The 21,036-nt window shown below is 36.6% G+C and overlaps 2 protein-coding genes and 1 pseudogene across 3 annotated transcripts; 1 reads left to right on the top strand and 2 right to left on the bottom strand.

Moving 5' to 3' along the window:
• Nucleotides 1-285: 285 nt before the first annotated feature.
• Nucleotides 286-6,451, top strand: LOC103982424 (ras-related protein RABF1). Its single transcript, XM_009399345.3, has 8 exons — nucleotides 286-463; nucleotides 1,118-1,194; nucleotides 2,965-3,048; nucleotides 3,752-3,846; nucleotides 4,070-4,175; nucleotides 5,841-5,930; nucleotides 6,027-6,113; nucleotides 6,237-6,451. Exons 1-8 carry the CDS (start codon nucleotides 439-441, stop codon nucleotides 6,270-6,272), a joined length of 600 nt encoding a protein of 199 aa, XP_009397620.2. The 5' UTR covers nucleotides 286-438; the 3' UTR covers nucleotides 6,273-6,451.
• Nucleotides 6,452-7,056: 605 nt separating this feature from the next.
• On the bottom strand, nucleotides 7,057-14,486 carry LOC135655603 (serine/threonine-protein phosphatase PP1-like). Of its 2 annotated transcripts, none has more exons than XM_065175754.1 (4): nucleotides 13,963-14,486; nucleotides 8,668-9,227; nucleotides 8,278-8,539; nucleotides 7,057-7,390 (listed from the first exon to the last, which is right to left on the bottom strand). In XM_065175754.1, exons 1-3 carry the CDS (start codon nucleotides 14,138-14,140, stop codon nucleotides 8,321-8,323), a joined length of 957 nt encoding a protein of 318 aa, XP_065031826.1. In that variant the 5' UTR covers nucleotides 14,141-14,486; the 3' UTR covers nucleotides 7,057-7,390; nucleotides 8,278-8,320. The 2 variants fall into 2 exon arrangements, with proteins under 2 accessions (XP_065031826.1, XP_065031825.1); XM_065175753.1 differs by having other exon boundaries at nucleotides 7,057-7,387; nucleotides 13,963-14,485.
• Nucleotides 14,487-15,865: 1,379 nt separating this feature from the next.
• Nucleotides 15,866-20,930, bottom strand: LOC135655596 (uncharacterized; annotated as a pseudogene).
• Between the last annotated feature and the right edge of the window lie 106 nt (nucleotides 20,931-21,036).

Raw genomic sequence — 21,036 nt, 5'->3', positions numbered from 1 at the left:
ATCTCCATAGAAAAGGCAAACAATTGTATGTAATAATTTGTGTTCCATATATATATATATATATATATATATATATATATATTCTAAATGAGTTTAATTAAATATTAAAAATCATTTCATTACCAAGTTTTATTTTGCCTTAGATGCAGCTCCCCCGTTCAAGCGTGTTCCCTCGAAGTTAGGATGATACCATTCCACCCCTAATTTAAATCCGCTCCGATCTCTTCCGTGCACCAATCTAAAAGCATCTCGGTTTAACAGGAGCCATCGCTGAAAGATTTGCAAAGAACTGTTACGAATCTGGAAGCACCTCTTTCCCACAGTAGCGTGCCGTCGAACTTAAGGCACCATGTCGATCCCCTCCGCATCGACCGCACGCCGTCGCCCCGCCGAGCCAACTCGGTAGTCTCGCTGGGATTTCTCTTCCCCCACCGTCGAATGGGTTGTTCTTCCTCTTTCCCAGGTCCCTAATCCCTTCTTACTCTCCCCGCTCTCCTCCTCTCTTCTTTAAGGTTTGATCGATCATTCTCTAGCTTTATCCTTTCTTGATCTTTCCATTCCTTCAAATCCTAGGTAGGGTTGTCTTTTGTCTACTGTTCTCTTGTATTGATCCATGTCGAATAGTAAGATAGATATGCAATTCTATAAACCGTAAACTGTCTGAATTCCTCTGTGGTTTTTCTTTTTGTTTGATCTTCGATGAATGATTAACCTTGCGTATGGAGGTGTGTGGGGTTCGATGTCAAGGAAGTTGTCAGTACGATTGAGATTTTTATCTAACTCCGGGAACTGTACGAGTTGTAGTCAATGCACTACTGGAAAGATCTGAGCTTTTGCCTTCAACGTGCTTGTTTTGCTTGAGTTGTACGAGATGCTGCCTAGTAGGATGCTTCTAATTAGTTACTATGCCAGGACTTGCATGCGCTTTGTCATCATAGGATTCCTAGATGCTAATCATTTGCTCATCAACCCATTTGTTTCAGGAAGTTTACCGATACTAATATGCGAATAGCTCTTTGTGTTCTCATCATGTGAAGCATTTTCTTCAGAGTTAAATGATGCTGTAGCTTGGAAATTATACGAGTGATTAACATGTGCAACTTTTGGTAATAATCAGACAGAAATGCTGGAAGGTTGGCCAGTTTGAACAGTGAAAGCTCAACAGCTCCTGAATCAAAAAACTTGCGTGTTAAGGTATGCTACTTGTCTTTCCTATTGTAGCAAACTAGCAATATGCTTTCGGCCATGTGACCCATTTGGATGCTACTTCACAACAGATGGGAATTGCCTGGTAGGATTAGGGGTTCAAAGTCAGTAATACTTTTCCACCACCTTCGGCCATGTGTCCCATTTGGATATCACTTCACAACAAATGGGAATTACCTGGTAGGATTAGGGGATCAAAGTCTTTTTCCCCCGCCATTTAGAATTTGGAGGGAAACTTTCATATGTATTTATACTTTGACCTCAATGTCTAGGAAGATTGTCTTGATTTACTTGTTGGTAAATTATTGGAGATTCGACCTTAATTTGATGTAATTGATAGAGATAAATCATTCATCTTTTATGAGATCATAACTTCTTTTGTCACTTTCTCTCACATTCCATGTACTTGAACTATAAAAATGTGACTCCAGGGGATAAAGTCAAAAAATCATCCTTGTGAAGAATAACAAACAGCAGAAGGATGGCCAAAATTAAGAATCCACGTGTTCATTGAAACCCTAGGAAGAATGTGTGAAATCATAGCATATTTCTGCATGTGACACTGAATTTTTTTTGAGTGATGTATAATGGATTGAAATCCCAAAGTCATGGATGTGTGAGTGTGGATAAAAGATTATTTATCCTTTGTCTTGAATTCGTTTACTTTTTTAGTGTTGTATAATGGATTGAAATACCAAAGTCATCGATGTGTGAGTGTGGATAAAAGATTATTTATCCTTCGTCTTGAATTTGTTTACTTTTGTAGTCCTTTTTTATATGGAATTTCATGATGAACCCAAACAGTATTGCATTTTTTGTTGAAACATATTCAGTTTGGAATCTTGGGATATCTACTGTTAAGGAAAACTTGTTGATTTTAGTAGGCAAAAAAGGAGAAAAACATCTAGATGATTTTGATATACTTACATATTTTATATGACATTATCAGAGATCAAATGATCAAAATAAACCAACCCTGGGCTTACATCTGTGACTATAGATAATGGAGCTGACTTAAGTTTTAGAACTTGAGTGTGCAGTGTATAAGCACCCATGCTGCAACTGAAGTTCCTTGGAAGATAAGTTTTGAGCTTTCACTTTTGACAAAAACAAATGCACTTTTGATGTATTTTATCCTCATGCGACATCAATTTTTTTTGTCAATGCCATTCATTTGGAACAAGATATACTTGCTGAAGAAGATTGGTCATAGTTTAGCATGTATTTTATGTAATTTGGCCTCAATTTGTTAGTTTTAGGTGTTCTCCTTTAGTTAGAAATGCTTCCTGGTCTTCTTGTTTGGCTCCCTTATGTGCCCTAATTAGTTTGAAGTTATTCTACTCGAGTCACAAGGGAGTAGCTCTTCTATGGTACGGTACTTTCTATTTGCTTACAGATATGATGTGCTTCTTAGTATTTAGGGAAGTAATATAGCTTAGCCGCTGCCCATAATGCTTTTATTTGCTAATATGCATGAGTTTTCATGCATTCATGAGTCTGGCATCTTTGCCTGTTTGTGTGATTTTTTTTGTCATTTGCATCTTTATAAAGACATCCGCAAAACAGGGCTGTTTTAAATTGTGAGAAGAGAACAAACAGGAAGTGTTGCTTACCTTCTATTTGAAAGAGTAATTTTTACCTAGAAGAAAGTTAGACAAACTTTTGCTTTGGCATGTGTTGTTTGTCTTGTGAATTAGTTTGCTGCATAATTGCACAAGCTGACTGATTTTGACACTTGTGATATATCTGTCTTTGCAGTTGGTATTGTTGGGGGATTCTGGTGTTGGTAAAAGCTGCATAGTCATTCGATTTGTTCGTGGTCGATTTGACCCTACTTCACAGGTAATGTTTTATCTAAATGGTGGTCTAACAATTGTCAGTATTTTGTTATATCGTTGTTCCTATATATCCTCCATGTTGCCACTGCCACATCATCCTTTCTGCCATGTTGTCGTCACCACATCATCCTACCCACTGCATTGCCGCCATCTACTTGTCACTCAGTTGCCACCACCTCCTTGTTCTCCCAATACAAGTCATACCTTCTCTTCTTCCTCTGAGCTTCCTCCTCTTATACCTTTTCACCCTCTGCTTCCCATTCCTCCACCGCCTCCTCCATCTCCAGCTGAGACCATAGCAATCAACATGGGGGAGTATCCATCACGCCAATACCTAACCACTCCACCCAAGGACTGTGTTGTATTGGTACTTTATTTAAATTTACAACGTTTGGCCTGATCATATCCAAGGAAAATCTTTACTTGGTAAGTAAGAATAATTCAGGATAGAGATTGCATTGATGAGGAAGACTAAATAATACTCAGACAGAACTTTTGGATGAGAATATTGATATACACAAAGCAAAAATGCAAGAAATTACATGGCCAAGAAGTTAGGAACAAATGATTGTTGACACAATTATTGCACCAATATAATATGCTATATTTTGCTGGTGCCCCTGTTTTCTTGTTTAAGTTTCTTTTTCTCCTATAGCATGTGCCACAGCAGTTTCTTATGATATATGTTTGTCATTTGGTTCTTCTAGGTAACAGTTGGTGCTTCCTTCTTATCTCAAACATTAGTCCTGCAAGACTCTACAACAGTGAAATTTGAAATATGGGATACAGCAGGACAAGAGAGGTGCATGTTTTAGTAGAATGGTCATTTGTTATTACCTGTGATCTCATGTTCTTTGTGGATTGAACATGATATAGTGTGTTTTTGGTAAAAGTGTGTAAGTAAATATGGATGATATTCCTACTTCTGTTTTTAATGTCTAATATACTCACCACATTTTGCTTATCTTTAACAATAATACTGTAAGTCAATATAAACTAATATTTACTATTTATGTTCTTTTCAGGTATGCTTCACTGGCCCCTCTTTACTACCGAGGAGCAGCTGTTGCAGTTGTGGTATATGACATAACAAGTCCAGACACATTCAAAAAGGCACAGTATTGGGTTAAGGTATCACATCTTTTTAACTCTGATTAGTTTATTTATGGATTGGTGTTTTTGCCTTTTTGTGTTTTGTGGGGCCTGCGTATTAATTTCTAGTTAAAGTGGAAGGCATGTTTTAGGCATTAGATGTGGTGAGGTTTCATCTTGCAGCTCATGGTGTCTGATGAATTGAAATCAGGTGGTGGTTTTTTTCGTTTCTCAAATTTAATGTTGCATAAGCTTTTAGCTTATGAAGAAATAAAAACTGGTTGACTTCTTCCAGTTAAGAACACGACGCTGAATTGGCTTGGAACTTGCTATCTGGCAGTGCATGACAGCTGAGAATGTCATCCTTACGAACATATTTCTTTAGTTGTTAGTTAGTAGAGGAAAATTGTTCTTTTAGTCACACCACTTGACTCTTGGGAACACGAGAAAGTTCTTAATGAACCTATGAAAGGAAAACACACAAGAAAGCTTAAAGCTTTATCATAATTATTCTTGTTACCAAATTTGCTTTATTTTTTTTAACATCTTTATCAGGAATTAGTACAAGCATATATTATAAAATTCATTTAAGAGTCTATTGTCTCATCAAGTGTAGCTTTTTTCAAATAATAGAATGGTGTTCTTTGCTTTGTTTTATCAATTTTGGTTCTTTAAAATCCAAATGTTCCTTCTTATGCGATAAGATGATCCATGTTTTAACTTTGAAACCAAGCCTTCAACTTGTCATGAAACTAATATCATATGAGAGAATTGCAAATGTCCTTAATCTTTTGCATAGTTGAAAGGTAAACCAATGTATGCCTTCCTCATTGAATTTTCACATCCTTCCTAGTGAAATCATATTAACACACAGGAATCAGGGGTACCTATTTCTTTGTAGAGTACAACACAATCCATATACCATTAAATCAAAAGATATCCTAAAAAAATTGTGGTAAACTGTTTCCTCCCAACTTGTTGATTATGCTCAATTTGGACAATTTCTTTTCTTTGCTCACTAATAGGTCATTCATTACACTTAGACGGGCTTATGTAGGAGATATACTCTCAGTGATCACATTGAGCTCCTCTCTTCTCTTGTAAGGTAGTCATCTTATTTAGTGAACCCAGCACTCTGTAATGGAACATCCAATTTAAATCTTATATTTTTTTTCCTTTTTAGAGTTTCATCTAGGCTGAATAATAATTTCCATTTATGTTTCTTAACAAAACACGAGCTCAAGTTCTTAGTAGTTATTCTGTCAGAATTTAATGTCTGCTGGAACTACATTCATGATTTGAGTAACATAAGCATCTACTAATCAATAATGCATTTGGCCTTTATATTCGTCAGCTACGTAATACTATCCATTTATATTGCTACTAATCTTGTTATTCTAGTTTTCTTGGGATGTTTGATTATCGGTATTGAGCCATCAAATTGTTTTGCAATTATGTTTTGTGTTACCTACATGTAGAGGTTGGATCTTGGCATGATGGTAAATTAAGTTGGCTCCATTCAGAGGTTCAAAGACTTAATATATTCTCTCTAAATTAAATTGGGTTTGGTTGCTTAAAGCTGACCGTCACTAAATTCAGTTGCAGGAACCTCTTGCAGTTGATTGCCCTTGTTCATATCTTTCATCTTTGTCTGTTAAATATTATGTTATCAGATTGATCAGTTGGAATATATGCCTAATACAGGAACTTCAGAAACATGCAACCCCCGGTATCATAATGGCTTTGGTTGGTAATAAGGCTGATCTGCATGAAAATAGAGCTGTATCGTCCCAGGTAAGCGGTGGAACTACTGATTCATCTATGAATCTGGTTGGCTTTGGACAGTATCTATTTCGCTTTCAAGGAGATGACCGTTCCTTCATTTTGAAGGATGCACTGGAATACGCAGATAAGAACGGTATGTTCTTCATCGAGACATCCGCAAAGACAGCTGACAACATCAACGAACTCTTTGAGGTATACATTCATGTAGCGTTAACTATGTCTCTGAACCATGTCCGGTCAAAACTGGTGCCACACAATAAAAGAAAAAAAAATCAATCATTTGCTATGATCAAAGTTTTCTTGTTTTTATTTCAGGAAATCACAAAGAGGCTTCCTCGAACATCTTCTTAGCCGTCCGTCCGGAGATTGATTTTAGAAAGCTCCATATTGCACATGGGATTGTAGTAGACCTGTTTGTGACGCTGCCTATAGGTAATGTATTATCGTCTCTCGCTAGTTCTTATGTTATGACTTGAATACTTTTCACTAGTAATGGCATGCAAAGAGGGTATAATGTCCCACTATTTCCAGTTGTGGTATTTTGTTCTCTGATGAGCACTATGTTCTGAACGGTGCCTTCTTTTGGCAAGTCTATACTGCATGCTGTTTTGACATCTTCTCATAAGTCGCTACTGTAGATGAGATTAGAAAAGTGGGTGATGAATCCTAACTTGATCAGTATAGGAGACAGAGGAGTGGTCATATTGTGATTATTAGCGACCACACGCACGAAGACTATATTAGAGGCTTCACTACATGCGCACGCAGCTGTGTCTTAAAAGATGAGAATACGAGTTGGCAAATCTGTCTCCACAAGCTCTTCATTGAATGAACATCATATATATGAGAAAGAAATCAATCCTAGAAACCAATGGCTTTCTTTCAAATGGATCTCAGCTAGAACTGATGCAAATCTATTGATGCAATAGACAAGAACTTGGATCACAATCAAATCCAAAACGATCTTTCATGCTTAGATCATCAACAAAAAGAGTAACTCAAATGCATGAAGCATCCCCAACCAAAAATTAGCATATAATTTCGTCCATTTTATTCCTAGAACTAGAGACCAGTAAACCACAACATGGTTCACTGCACGGACAGGACAATTTATTTGTTCTTAGCACATAACAAATCATAAATGGTAAGACATGCATAAAAATAGCATAATCAGTGTATACATTAGTCTCAAAAATATAGTAAATCATCTTCTACGTGACAAATTCGACCTTTTTATGCAGATCAAGAAAATTCACAACTCACAAAGTTAAGCATGTGCGTGCCACACGTAACTATTGTACATAAAACATCGACATGGTCGATGCCAAAAATCTCATCGGAACAAATACCTTCATATTGTTCACAGCACATGCTGCTTGATACCTTTGAGAACAAGAGATCAGTAATCAGTATGTGATGGCTGGCTTTCTAAGATTGCCGGTTCTCATGCTCTTGCACCAAGAAGACTGCTGAAAGATAGGAAGATTTTAGAATTGGTCCAGAAGAATAAACAGATTGGTCCCTCATGCTTTAGTTTCTTTTCCAATTAAAATTGCACACACTTAGATGAACCATAAACCAGAAACAGAAAAAATATGAAAGTTAAAGAGAACAAACATGAAAGACTTATAGAGAAACAAGTTACTAGATGTACCATGGATTCAAATACTAGTTGGTACTTGAGATGTACTAACCAATATTTGTCAATCCATCTATGGTACAGGACTGGAACCATATGGCCTAATACCAATTGGTAGATTATCTTTTAAGGTGATATACCAGGCTGTATGATTCAGTATCCCGCTTGAAATACCATACTAGTCTGGTATACTAGTAGTTTACCAAACCTGTTATCAACCCAAGATTTAAATCCTTATAACTCTACAAACATTGAACTATAAAAGAAAAACCATCTACGACATATCAGTCAAAGGTTTGTGATATGTTAATTTTACTTATGATTCTGAAAAAATTCAAATGCCTAGTAGCAAAACCTTTTCTACCAGTCTTGTTTTTGGTATAACAAGAATGGGTTAATATAGTTACTTCAGGTTGAGTTCTGCAATTTTCACACAATAATCAGGAAAAATCAAGGATGAAATTTGAGTGGCATCTAAAGATGAAACATACTGTTCAATAGTAGATTCTTCCACAAAACTATCATACTCCATGATTATCAATTAAACATTTAGGGTCATTACATAATATTGGTGCAAGTAGAGCTTGATTCTTTTCAAGTTGCATTAAATGACACTGATCATTGTGTGAAAATTGCACACTGTTTCATCTTTAATTATCATTATGCAACTTGAATTTGTCCAGGAAGCTAATTTAAAAGAAAAGAAAATGCATAGACCTTGATTCCTGGAGAGAGGGTCTTGATCTGCATTGCAGCACAACTACCAAGCAGGAGTTCCAGTTCTAGATGCAGCAGTACTACCAAATCCAAACCTTTTCTTTTCTGAAGCTGCAGGCTTCAGAATTTGGAATGAACACATCAGGGTCTCATCCACGCTCATCATAGCACCAGCATTGTCAAATTCACCACAGTAATTTGGAGCTGAGAAGATTGTTACAAGTTGCCTATCAGCAAAGAACTCATATCCATCCTCCACCACCTAATAACAAAGCTTAAGCTGAAACATACTGGCATGCTTTATAAATGTAAGTTAAAGAAAAGGAAGAGAGAAAGGAGAGATATGGGATGGAAAGAGAGATGAGAGAGAAAGAGAGAGCCATCCCTAACCTGGTGAGCACGGCAAATAAGGTCTAGATCATGCTTCTGAAGAAAGTCAGTGACCCTATCAGGTCCAAAAGTATATGAAACACCCCTATCATTCATTCCCCATCCTTGGATCTCTTTACTAGGATCCGACCACAAAAGATCACAGAGTAATCCATTGTCTGGCACATCAGTAGGCCGTGCTAAATTACGAATTTGGTCCAAATTATTCAAGTCCGGAGAAAGACCTCCATGCATGCATAGGATTTTTTCATCAATAAGAGCTGCCACAGGCAGGCAGTTAAAACAATCAGTGAAGACCTTCCAGAGTCTCACATTGAATCTGCGCTTGCATTCATCATAGAACCCATAGATACGATTTATGGATGCACATTCATGATTGCCCCTCAAAAGAAAAAAATTCTCTGGATACTTAATTTTGTAGGCTAAAAGAAGGCATATTGTTTCAAGGCTTTGTTTTCCTCGGTCCACATAATCCCCTAAGAACAAGTAATTGGCTTGAGGTGGCAATCCACCATATTCAAAAAGTCTCAAAAGGTCAGAATACTGACCATGAATATCACCTGTTCAACATGGGAAAGACAATGTCAGCCTTTGGAAAAAAAATTGAAGTCAATTTAACTGACCAATCAACACAGCAACTAACATAGCAAACTCTAAATTCAGGACTGATAAGTCTTTGATAACAGTGCTTCAATTTCAGAACAACTAGTTGCATATTTCAGAAAATACTTGTTAATAGAATTATCAAAGGTGAACTTCAAACTGATAAATGTCGATGCAAAAAAACATCATCTTGGAGAAACAAACGAAAAAGAGAGATTGATTTCATGATCGTTTATAAATTTAAAACCCAAAAGTCAGAACGAACCCAGGCACAAGTCGGGAAAACCAGAACTAAGAAGAAATATGAAAAACAGTTATAGTAAAAAAAAAAAAAGCCATCACGTGGAACCTTTTTGAACAAGAGCACAGGTTAACTACGATGACGAATTGTTACAATTGGTCAGGAACCATAGATGTCTGTTGTTATAAGCAATCACAGAGCAAAAACCTACAGAAGAAGTTTTATCTACATGGACATGAGATCTTCTGGAATACCATGAAAATTAATAAGCAATGAAGAAAGTTGATCATTATAAAACATCAGTAATATTCTAACAGTTAGGTAAAACCAGGCATTTTTCCAAATAGAGTCCAATAGAAATACATACAATATCAATCATGATGATTCTCAACAAATTTTGTTTTTTCTCCAAAACGGTCAATATATGAGTGAAATGATATTAACATTCTATTTACATGATATTGGAGATTTTTATACACAATATTTAATTTTGGTGCAAGATGCTAGAGTATTCTTTAAAAAAATAATTGTGTTCAAACTAACATCATTTACCAAAGAATTATACCAAATTCAGCATATGTTCTTCAAGGTGGATGCCAGACTTCTTTAAGAAGAAGGCTGTCATGGCAAAACAAAGGGTCAAGAATGATAAGATTGGGATCATATGATAAATGGTAAAGGGCCTTACAGTTCATCTAGCCATGAATATGAACTTCATTTGAATTTTGAAGTCAAATTATTTAATAGAGGTAAACCAAGGGTCATGTATAACAAGCATAAATTTCTAAAAATTACTTTTCAACAAAACTTACCAACATTCACCTTCCTAAAGCTTGTCAGAAGGTTCAAGAAACAAAATATATGGTCTCTTTAAAGAAAAAATGTTTCATTGAAGCACATGGTAGTAGCAAGAGTAGAGCGAGAAGAAGAACAAAAAGAAAAAGAAAGAAAGAGCATAATAAAACTGTACAGACAAGAAAGGAGTTCATTAGGAGGTGAAAGGAAAAAAATGAAAGTAAGAATAAGGGAAGAAATTCTTCGTGCAGAACCAACCATTTGATCTCGTAAACCGTTGTGCTCTCCTTCTATAAGTAAATCTAATCCAAAATTTTCCATCAGCTAACAATAATTTGTAATGCTAAAAAAGCACACCTTTTGGCTATGGGCCTTGGAGAAAGCTCCATGAAGCCTATGAAACCAACCTAATGTACAATGTGCATCGACATGATTTCATAACATAATACCTATAAAAAGATGATGGATTCATTTCTAGGAAAGGTTGAACAGATTGATGAGATCCTAAATATGCTTGATGGGAAAAAGGGTAAAGAAAATCCTGAAATATCAAAAACATAAAAGAAGGTAAAAGTATTTTGTGTGGTCAACTTTTAAGTCCTTTGTCATTTCCTTTCTAACATTATATTATGAAAATGACATAACTTACTATGAGGGGGGAAAAGAGTTTGGTTAGTATTAGATGCACAAATTTTGAATCCAAAAAAGATTCCTGTAGACATGAAGACCAAAGAAATGATACATCCTTTTCCACCAATTATTGAATATAAATCTACCTTCGTCTTTTAGAGCTTAAAAGAGATAAAGGGATGGACATAAAGCATGATAGTCTGGCTAATGCAACGTCTGAGAAGGGTCAATGTATACAATCTTACTCGAACAAGTATAAATTATATTTGTAACTCGAATCTCTATCACCAACATGTAAAAGTACCAAGGTTAGCACTTAACAACATAGAAAAAAAGACTCAAAACTATTAAGTATACAAGTGAGGTTAAAAAATGCACTAGAAAGATGAAAGCAAGTACAACCATACATGTTGCTTAGGAGATAATGGGCTATGTGGCTAATTATCTTAGTTAAGGTGCTCAACTCTTGTCCTATATAGAAAAACAATGGATAAATTCAAATTGATAGAAACTACTGATGATCAATCATTTCATAATGCAATTAGTTGGGACAGTTGTTGATCAACGACTGAGATATTACGTAACTATTTCTCACTAAAAGGATGAGAAATAAAAGCAGGTTCAAAGCTAAAACTGAAGTCCAATGACAAGGATGCTTCGATGAAGTATGGATGAAAGTAAATGGTGTAAAAGAGGCACAAGACAGAAAAGAATAGGAAGGATTACCATGACATTCTTCTGGAGCGAAGGAAAACAGATGCAACAGACAATGTATTGATTGTAATCCTTGTTTTGTTAAACAAGTGAACAGCAAGAGAAACAAGAAAAAACAAACAAGATAGAGGGGATCAAAGCAAAAACCTCACAAGTCCAATTTACTAGAATTGTTTTTACCATATAAGAATAAATATCCTCTCCTCATCGCATTACAACCAAGCAGAAAGAAAAAGAAGTAGCAATGCCCTAAGAAAACAAAGAGCCAGTAATGGTCAGAAAATGCTGTGAAGAAAAGGAGCAGTAGCAGCAGCTTTTAGGTGCAAGCAGGGACAAAATTATATAAATTTTGTGTTCCTCTCTTCTAAATAAGCATGTATGTAATTATTTACAATATGTCATCAAGCATCTAAGCTGTCATTCACAAGTTTAACGACATGACACATGACATCCCCTGATAATTATTCCTCTAACACAAATTTGACAAATTTTTGGAATTAAATTAGATCTCCGGCCGCTCTTGCATATGCAATTATCAAAACGAAAAAATAAGCAAAAAATTTATTAGAATGAAATAGTCTTAATTTGATTGCCCGATTGATGAGTCATCTGAAGTGTGATTTTGAATTTAAAAGCTACAACATATTTGTTATTTCCCTATTTTAAGAAAATAAATACTAGCTACATGAATCATCTAGATTTTATTGCCAAATTACCTGTTCTGTTTGGATTGCAGGAAAGTAGTGAGTGACATCTTAAAAGATAGCACACTTGTGATGGCTTTTGTTAAAAGAAAAGACAAAACTAGAACAATTTCATGTAACAAGTTGAATATAACATTAAAAGAGGGAAAAAAAAGACAACACCATCAAGTCATAATGTCCCTTTTATTCAAGGTCCACTAATATATCATTTTCGCTATTGAATTCCAATAAAAGAGAATATCCTTAGTTAAACTAAAGGCATTTGAATCTCTACTTAAAGTTTCCATTGTAGTCTTTTTCGATGTTCCCTATTGTTCCTTGCGCCACTAATATTAATTTTCCTATATCTAATCACAACATCTATATGTCTCACACCTAAAACATTGGCCTGGTGGTGACATACCAAACTAATTTACCAAAGGTTAAGAGCTCAAAACTTATCCGATATATTTAGACCTAAAACATTGGTCTGTTGGTGGTGTATCAAGTCCACTTATCAAAGGTTAAGAGTTTAAAACATCATTCGATATATTTTATACATAAAATATTGGTTTGATAGTGGCGTACAAGACTGTCTTATCAAATCTTGAGAGTTTGAAATCCAACATATTATCTTTACGGCACTAACTAGCTTGACGAGTAAAGACTTTATCATATCACTGCAAGGTCCTGGTATCAAGATCCTCCCTCATCAGTCATCCTTTGGCCAAAAAAAAAGTTTCCTTATAACATGTTCATACCATTTTAAACAATTTCTCACTTTTCATTCTCTTTTGTAGTTATATCTCATCGTTCATGATAATGAACAATAATTTTTTTAGTATAAGCATTCATCTTAACATTTTCATCTCAGTGACACAATTAACGAGGATAATGTCATTTCGTGCTGATGGAAATTGGATCATTAGAATTGTGGTCACCAAAAATATTCGCTGGGCAGAGAGGAGACAACCAATCAAGTTTCAGATATCTTTACAGATCCTCTGTAATGGTGAAGACTGCCCTGAACCAAAAATAACATTTAGAATGTGTATATTATAAAGAAGGAATAACAAACATAACTCCCGAAGACATGAACATGTATCAACTCACAATCTTCAAAAACAATTATACAACATTATGTGCCAATTATGCAAGAAAGTAATGTTAAAGGTGATCTCAATCTTCAAAAACAATTTCAGAAAATTAGTATGTTTCGTCTGATCAACCAACTTCCATTATGCCCATTTCATAGGATTCTTTCTGACATTCCTAACAAACAGAATAAATGATTTCCTTGAATTACCTTGATTCAAGAAAAAAACAGATCTTTTTGAGTGAAGCAATTCGAGAAACAAGACATGACATTTATGCAACATTAGGTGTTAACTGGACCACAATATATATACTGCTCAACTAATCGAATCTAACACAACGAACCATAACAATGGGTTATGTAAAATTGCAACCACCAAATTCCAAGAACTCTTTCCCACCATGTTGAGAACCGTAAAAAGAGAAATAAAAAGAAAAATATCTTCAAAATCAAGACGTGCAAAACCATTTCAATGCTGCCGACTGAACCCATGCCACGATCATGAAAATCGAAAAAGAAACGTTAGGGCTTACCACAAATCTTAATGGGCGCCTCGAGCTCCAAGAGGTTGGGCTGCTGAAGAAAGAGGTCCTTCGACACGAGACATAGCTGTCGGATCTCCGCCTCCAGGAGCTGCACCTGCTTCCCCGGCCGGCCGCCCTTCACTTCCAGCAGCCTTTGGATTATTCCATCCAGCACCTTGGGATCCATCAACAAACCCTTCTCTCCCCTTCTCTTCCTACAAGACCAATCCCCTCCTCCTCCCAAATCACAAAAGAACACAGTAAGAAACCGCAAAAACCCACCTTTTGGTTTCTTATGAACCACCCAAAGTGCCGAACAACCTCAGATTCCAAGATTGCAACGCCCGGAGGCGGAGGAAAAACCGGCCGTCTTTTTCGGCCTTTGATTTCCTTATTAGAATAAGAACTTAGCAATAGCTCCTTCGATCGCCCTCTGGATTAGAGGATCGAACGGCCCGACCGATTAGGGTTCTCCTGATTCTTTGCAACTTGAGAATAAGGGAGAGGGGCTCCGCTCTCCGGTTTCATTACAGACCCAAAGATCACAGACCCCATGATTAATAGGATTTCTTTTCGCACCCTTCCATTGAGTACCCGCAGACCTACGGGGCTTGTGATTCGATAACGTACCTGATGAGCAGTCATCACGAGATGGACGGTTGAGATATCATCAGATTTGGTTCTGGTGGCTCAAGCCTCTTGGTAGATCCTGAACACCCGTCTTGCGCAGTATGATTCACGAGTGCAAGGCTCGATGCCGATGTGGCGCATCCTCGTACGATGCGCTCGGTCCAGTAATTTACGTTAAAATTGCTGGTAACAACCCAGCTTTCCTACCCTAAGGTCGCTCATCCGATTCCAAAGAGGACCCACACTTGGACCAGTCAAATAACAGGTAGATTCAGGCGTAAAGAGTACAAATTCTGGCTTATAATTTCGAGTAGTTGGAGACCAACACATTTCATACCCATTTGTCGCGAAGTACCCCGCCACTGTCGGACCCACCTTTTATTATCCAATGGGAAGACAGGTAGTTTTGATGGTAATTATCACAGTAGAGATTCAGTCACCTCAAGCTTCTCCTAGGTATAAGAATGATGCCATTAAATTCAATTTTCAAGGTGTTCGAATTGAACGTGCCTTACCGACAACTATATGTCGGTTCAAAAAATTAAAGTTATTTAGCAAGCTAATTATATATTTATCTATTATAATTAATTATCTTCTGTATCCATATTTCTTATATTGAAATCCTTATATTTATAAAAATAAAATATTTAATCTTATTTTTAAGATTTATCATTGAATATGTGCTGACTTTATCTTTCTTTAGTTTATCGTTGAATATGTACGATATTTCTATTAACATAGTATGAAAAGAAACGAGATTAGATGTTTCATTTTTTATAAATATAAAAAATTAAAATATTAAAGATAACTAATCACAAAGAATAATATATAATTAATTCTTATTTAGCAAATACCTCCTACTAATTTTTAAACCATTTAATATGGTTTAGTAAAAAAAATTCTTTTTCATAAAATTTTATACCTATTATTGACTACCGTCTTGCTTGTGTTTTGCTTGTGTTATTTCCATCACTTCTACTAGTTATATATATAATTACATATGTTGGTTGTATGACTCGAATCTATAAAATATTCTTTCCTTTTTATTTTTTTTATCTTTCTTTCTTCTCTCTCCTTTTTTTTTTTTCTATCTTCTCTTCTCTTCTATGAGGTGTAGAAAGAGGTACCTCAGACAATTCCCCGACATATTCATGTTGTTGACAAGAAGCTTCGCTGCATAACAGTCATTCAGCTGATGCAGCCATGACCATCTGGAATGAAGCTCTCAACACATCTTCCACAATCTTAATTCCAGGAACCATCGTATACATCAGTCACAGAGTTCTCATCAAGTCCATGGCTATTGGCTACAATCCACGACAGCTAAACAGTAACTTCTGCAAAAACAACTATTGTTTGACTGTTTTCTGGAACTGCTCATTGCCGACACCAGATAAAGAAAGTAGCTGCACATCATTTTGGATATCGTCAATCACAAGACGCAACTCGACATCTAAGTAGCTTCAATGGTCTTTGTGCAGCTTCAGATTTGGCCTGTCCCCAGCGGCTGCCTAGAGTTGTCGCCTGATGCCCATGATTGATAGTCCTTTACAAGCTGAATGAACACAAATCAGCAACCATTAGAGTTTTCAAGTCAATCGGAGAAGCATACTCGAAGAATCATTTGGGTTGTGCCATACTACATGATATTAATATATCACAATAGTGAGCATAAACCATGAGACATTTTTCTTGGCAAACATATCAACAAGTTGGTATTACAATTTGCAAAGTCGTGCCACTTATATTTCAGCAGAAACTAGATGAAGCCAAATTATATAATGATTAACAACAAATCTAGGAGAAGTTTATAACATAAAATGACAAGTTTTGATATTTTTCACATATATTGGTTTCTGATTCAAGCGTGATATATTTGTCCTGGCCTGCCTTAATAAAGCATCTTCATTCTGTTGTTCTTTCTAATGATAAGATTCTGGAATCTAATTTGTTCAACACCTCCAACTTGTTAAAAAGGTAATGCAGAGTACCAATATAAGTTGGCAAGTGACAATGCATGGTCATAGATAAGAAACAAATTCTTGCCAGAAAGAGCATATTGGTCTATGTAGCTCAAAGAACTATGTCTAATTTTCAAGAGAACTGCACATGAAGTTGTTTTCTAATCACAATATTTTATTCAAAGCTAATCCTTTCAGTCTCCTTCAATAGACTTCCAATCTGACAAATGTAACCGACTGGGAAACAACTTTTTTCCACCTTATTAGAAATTGGTTTCAGAGACTACAGATCTCTTTGGGAACATGACGTGGACCTAAGATGACCAGTGGAGACGTAAAATTGGCAGCATAAAATAACCTAAAAAGAAACAACAAATAGACAACAAGCAACATGCTTCAGCCAAGTGTAGTTAATCTTCCAGTCACAAAGCTGTGCTGTATCTCTGGAAAATCATGTATTTATTTGTGCTACAATCAGTTCATAGAGCTTCAACTCACCTGTGCCAGAAATCGTGGAAGCATAAGTCGTAGTAGCTGTTCAAGGACCTGGGTACCAGTCGATTCAAAAACTTCTACAGGTATTGCACGAAACGCAAAGGGGATGTCAATAGTCACCTGGATATCATGACAAATTTAAAATATATTTTTAAAAAATGGCAAACTTGTATGACAAATAAATGGAATTGACTAAATTGACCTCGATAACTGTATCCGTTGCAAGCTGCTGGAAAGTTGAGTTGGGCAAACCATCGTTGCAGGATACTCTATTCACCATGGAAGCTGCATTCCCATACCAAATCAATGTCAAAGGTTTCCTGAAAAGGCATTTGATGGTTCAACTCAGGATGAAGCTTTTGTATTTTATTTCAGAATTTCAACATTGGCTACAAGAAAAGAGAGGCCCTGAATTGTATGTTAACTGGCCAATGTAAGATTATCAACTAATATAAGATCCATACCAGAAACTTTTTGAACTTGCTAATTACTTTCCCTTAGAAATGTAAGATCTACAGTAGCTTCTTGAACAATAAGAGGATACATTTGATGCTTATGTAGTATAACTTACTCATTTTCCTTGATTATTCAAAAGTTTTGATCCATGATTTAATATTCTCAAGTATCATTCAACTCATCCTTGAGATCCAAGTGCAAGTGCCATGGGCAATTTAATGTCTAGGTCTGCTCAGATATCTATATGCTACTATCTACTCTCTGTGTTGAATATTTATCATTCTACTGATTAGCAGTTTGTGAAAATCATGTCCAAATGCAAAACACAAGTTAGTGAAGAAAATGTAAAGCAACGTTCGACTGAGTGGACAAGAAAGCATAAATTTTAATTGTTTTTCATATTAATCATTCTACATATTTTTTAATTTTTGGTCAAATATTTTTTAATCCTTATCCAACTATCAAACTTTACTATTGATATCATGTTTTCATCTAAGTGAATATAAGGTTCTCTCACATTTTTTAATGGCAGAATTCTTCGACAGAAATTCAAGTTCACATGTAACTGAAGATGATCAGTGTATCTAAGTATTGGACTTCAGAACAATCTCAAATTCATTCACTCCACTTACTGCAAGCTCCTTAAAAGCCAACTATGCATACACTCCCCATACTAACTCCACCTACATCTAAGGTTTATAACCCAACCAACAAAAGGATCTGCATTATCTTCCTTCATATGTGTTGATGATCTAAACTTATTGCAGAATTTCTTTGAATTTGAAATACTAAATATGACAGTAAAATAGGACTAAATCACGGTCCTAACCTTTCCTAACCTCATAGAAAATTTTAATTCATACTCCACCTCTGCTACTTCACATCTCATGATAATCTGTGCCCAAGTGTCCCACGTTTATTAATCTAATCATAAATACAGGTTAACAAAATATCTGAAAATGTAATTGCTCCATGGATCATGGGAACAGTACTGTTTAAAATTTGCAGATTTAAAGCTTTGCAGATTTAGTGCCCCATGACATATATAGTTATCATGTCTAAGTGTCTGCTAACTTGACTCTCTTTTCATTCATGACATCATTTAAAATTCATAGGCGAATCTTGATGCCATGGTACGGTTGCTCCTTTATAACTTGGACAAGCAAGGTTTGATTACATAAACGACCTTTTTACTTTCAAGGATAAATCTACATGTATTAGTACTCATAAAACCACAAATTTGTAGCAGCCTCAGACATTGGACTGCCCTCCTATGCATGAGGTCTCATAGATTTCCAAATATCTTTTAAATTCTCCTTTGATGCTTTTGGTTTTTGTGTCCGCTCATTTGTTATGCACTTTGGAACTCGCTATATGTTTGTGGCTGAAGTGTAGGTGGAGTACCAAGCCTTTATGATTTTTTTTCTTGAGTGCTTGAGTTCCAGTTCTGTTCAATAACATAGCAATGTTCACTCTCACGTGTGTGTAATTTTCTAATTACATTCCTGATCATGTAGCAAATGTGCTTCACATCTAAAAGTGGTGACACACCATTTCTCAACATAAATATCAAGTGCCAATAGCCAGATTAACTCGCCAGCAAGAGGACATAGTAAACGATTTATACAAAAAAATTCAATTTCAAAATGAAGCACCAAAGAATGAATAATCATAATGGGGCCACAACAAGTTGTGCGTGTGGAACTTGGTTATATAGTGATAACAAAGACCAAACTATGGAGCTTCAATTTGTGACACCCATTACCAACTACAGCTACATAATCCTTTAAATGCAACTTTTGTTAGAATTTGACGATGACAAGTCCGAGTCGAGTGGTGAGGTTTAATCTATATTAGGTTTGACACTAATTCAATAAAAAAACCTAAGCCTAAGTTAATGGTAGTACACCAATCAGGCCCTTATAAGTCAATTAAAGTATTTGCTCACTTCCTAAATCAGGGTGAGACTAAACAGGAGTGTTACGATCTCCTTGACTTAAGGGTTTGACGTCATCATCAAGGCCTAACATAATCCAAAATCAAAATCTAATATAGTGCATGTAATGCCTAACCCAGTGGTAGTTTGATGTAACGTGTCCTTTTGGTCTCATTCACAAGGAGCCCTTTACTACTTGAGACCCTCATCATACCTAAATATTAACTCGACTCTGAGATCAATTGTCATGACCCGACATGATAGAATAATTGATTTCCTAACTTCTTTGAGCTTAAACCACTACCTCAGAATGATTAAATTTCTCAAATAATGACCAACCCGATAAATATCTATACCACCAGACTCCTTAAATTCTTACCAACGTGGAATTATTCTCTTGGTTTTCTTTTCAATCTCTCATCACATTACGTTAATATTTACCAACAACTTTACCTAGCTACTTCCATGAACTATGCGAAATGCAAAAAAGAAAACAAAATCAAATAACTTTTCCATCAAAATACAGCAATACTAACCCATAAAAAGCTATGAAAAACTACTGTAAGGACCAATATCATGCGAAATTTTAAGAAGCCAATTTGCTGTCTTGGTTCTTCAATCAAGTATTTGTAATTGGGAGGAAGAAAGAAATAATAGGAAAACATGGCATTAGCATACCTGAAAACTTCTCGTTCTGAGCTTCCACCAACGGCGATCCCTCCAGCTGCAATAGAAGATCCAGATGCCATATCAAGCTCAAGAGCACAAAGGAAAAGTCAGAGAGAGAGAGAGAGAGAGAGAGAGTGAGAGAGAGAACGCACCTTGCAGGACAAGAGGCGAATGCAACAACCATTGGGCTCCTCGTCGACACGAACAACGAGGACAGGGCAAACCTCAAAGGCGAAGAACTTGATGCGATAGACGTAGCACCGGAAGGTGTTGTCGTCAATACGCTCGATTCGCTCCGCGTCCAGCACCGAGTACTGGCTCGCCGGCAGGCTCATGTACTCCGCTGTGATTCAACTCAACGCGAAAAAGACACCCGTCGATTCCTTCTTCAGATGGGGAAAACACTTCTTCTTATTCTCTCTTCTCCTATCTGTCCTCGGGAAAGAGGCTTACCAAGGGGACGTTGGAGCTGCTGCACAGTGGTGGACTCGGTGCGCCTGGCGACAAATCGAGCTTTGGGGGCGGAGGAGACTGCAGAGGCGCGGAAGGAGGCGGTGAAGAAGCGGTGGCGCCCGACGGTGGGGGCAGCGGCGGCGGAACCCAGGCGGACCGGAGCGTAGGAGTAATGGAGCGCCATGGCCGCTCACTTTGCTGTCGATCAGCTGCTACTTCCGGATGGACAAGATGAGGAAGATGAGAGAGAGACGGGAGCGACGGTCGTTTGTGTGGGCGTAACGATGCGAGCGTCGCCGGTTCGAGGGCACGGGTGGGATAAGATAGCAATGGGAGCGGATCCGATAGACTGGGCATTCATACCCGACCCAACTTTATTTGAGCCCATACCTAAACTGATTTGGACGCATGACCAAATGGGTAAAATATGTATCTAAATTATGACCGTTGGGACATTCGGATCCGGGTCTAGGTATGGTATGT

Source organism: Musa acuminata, unplaced genomic scaffold (assembly GCF_036884655.1).
Source record: "Musa acuminata AAA Group cultivar baxijiao unplaced genomic scaffold, Cavendish_Baxijiao_AAA HiC_scaffold_117, whole genome shotgun sequence".
Classification (NCBI taxonomy): domain Eukaryota; kingdom Viridiplantae; phylum Streptophyta; class Magnoliopsida; order Zingiberales; family Musaceae; genus Musa; species Musa acuminata.
The sequence above is the reverse complement of the archived record's forward strand: the minus strand, read 5'-3'. Positions and strand labels throughout refer to the sequence as shown.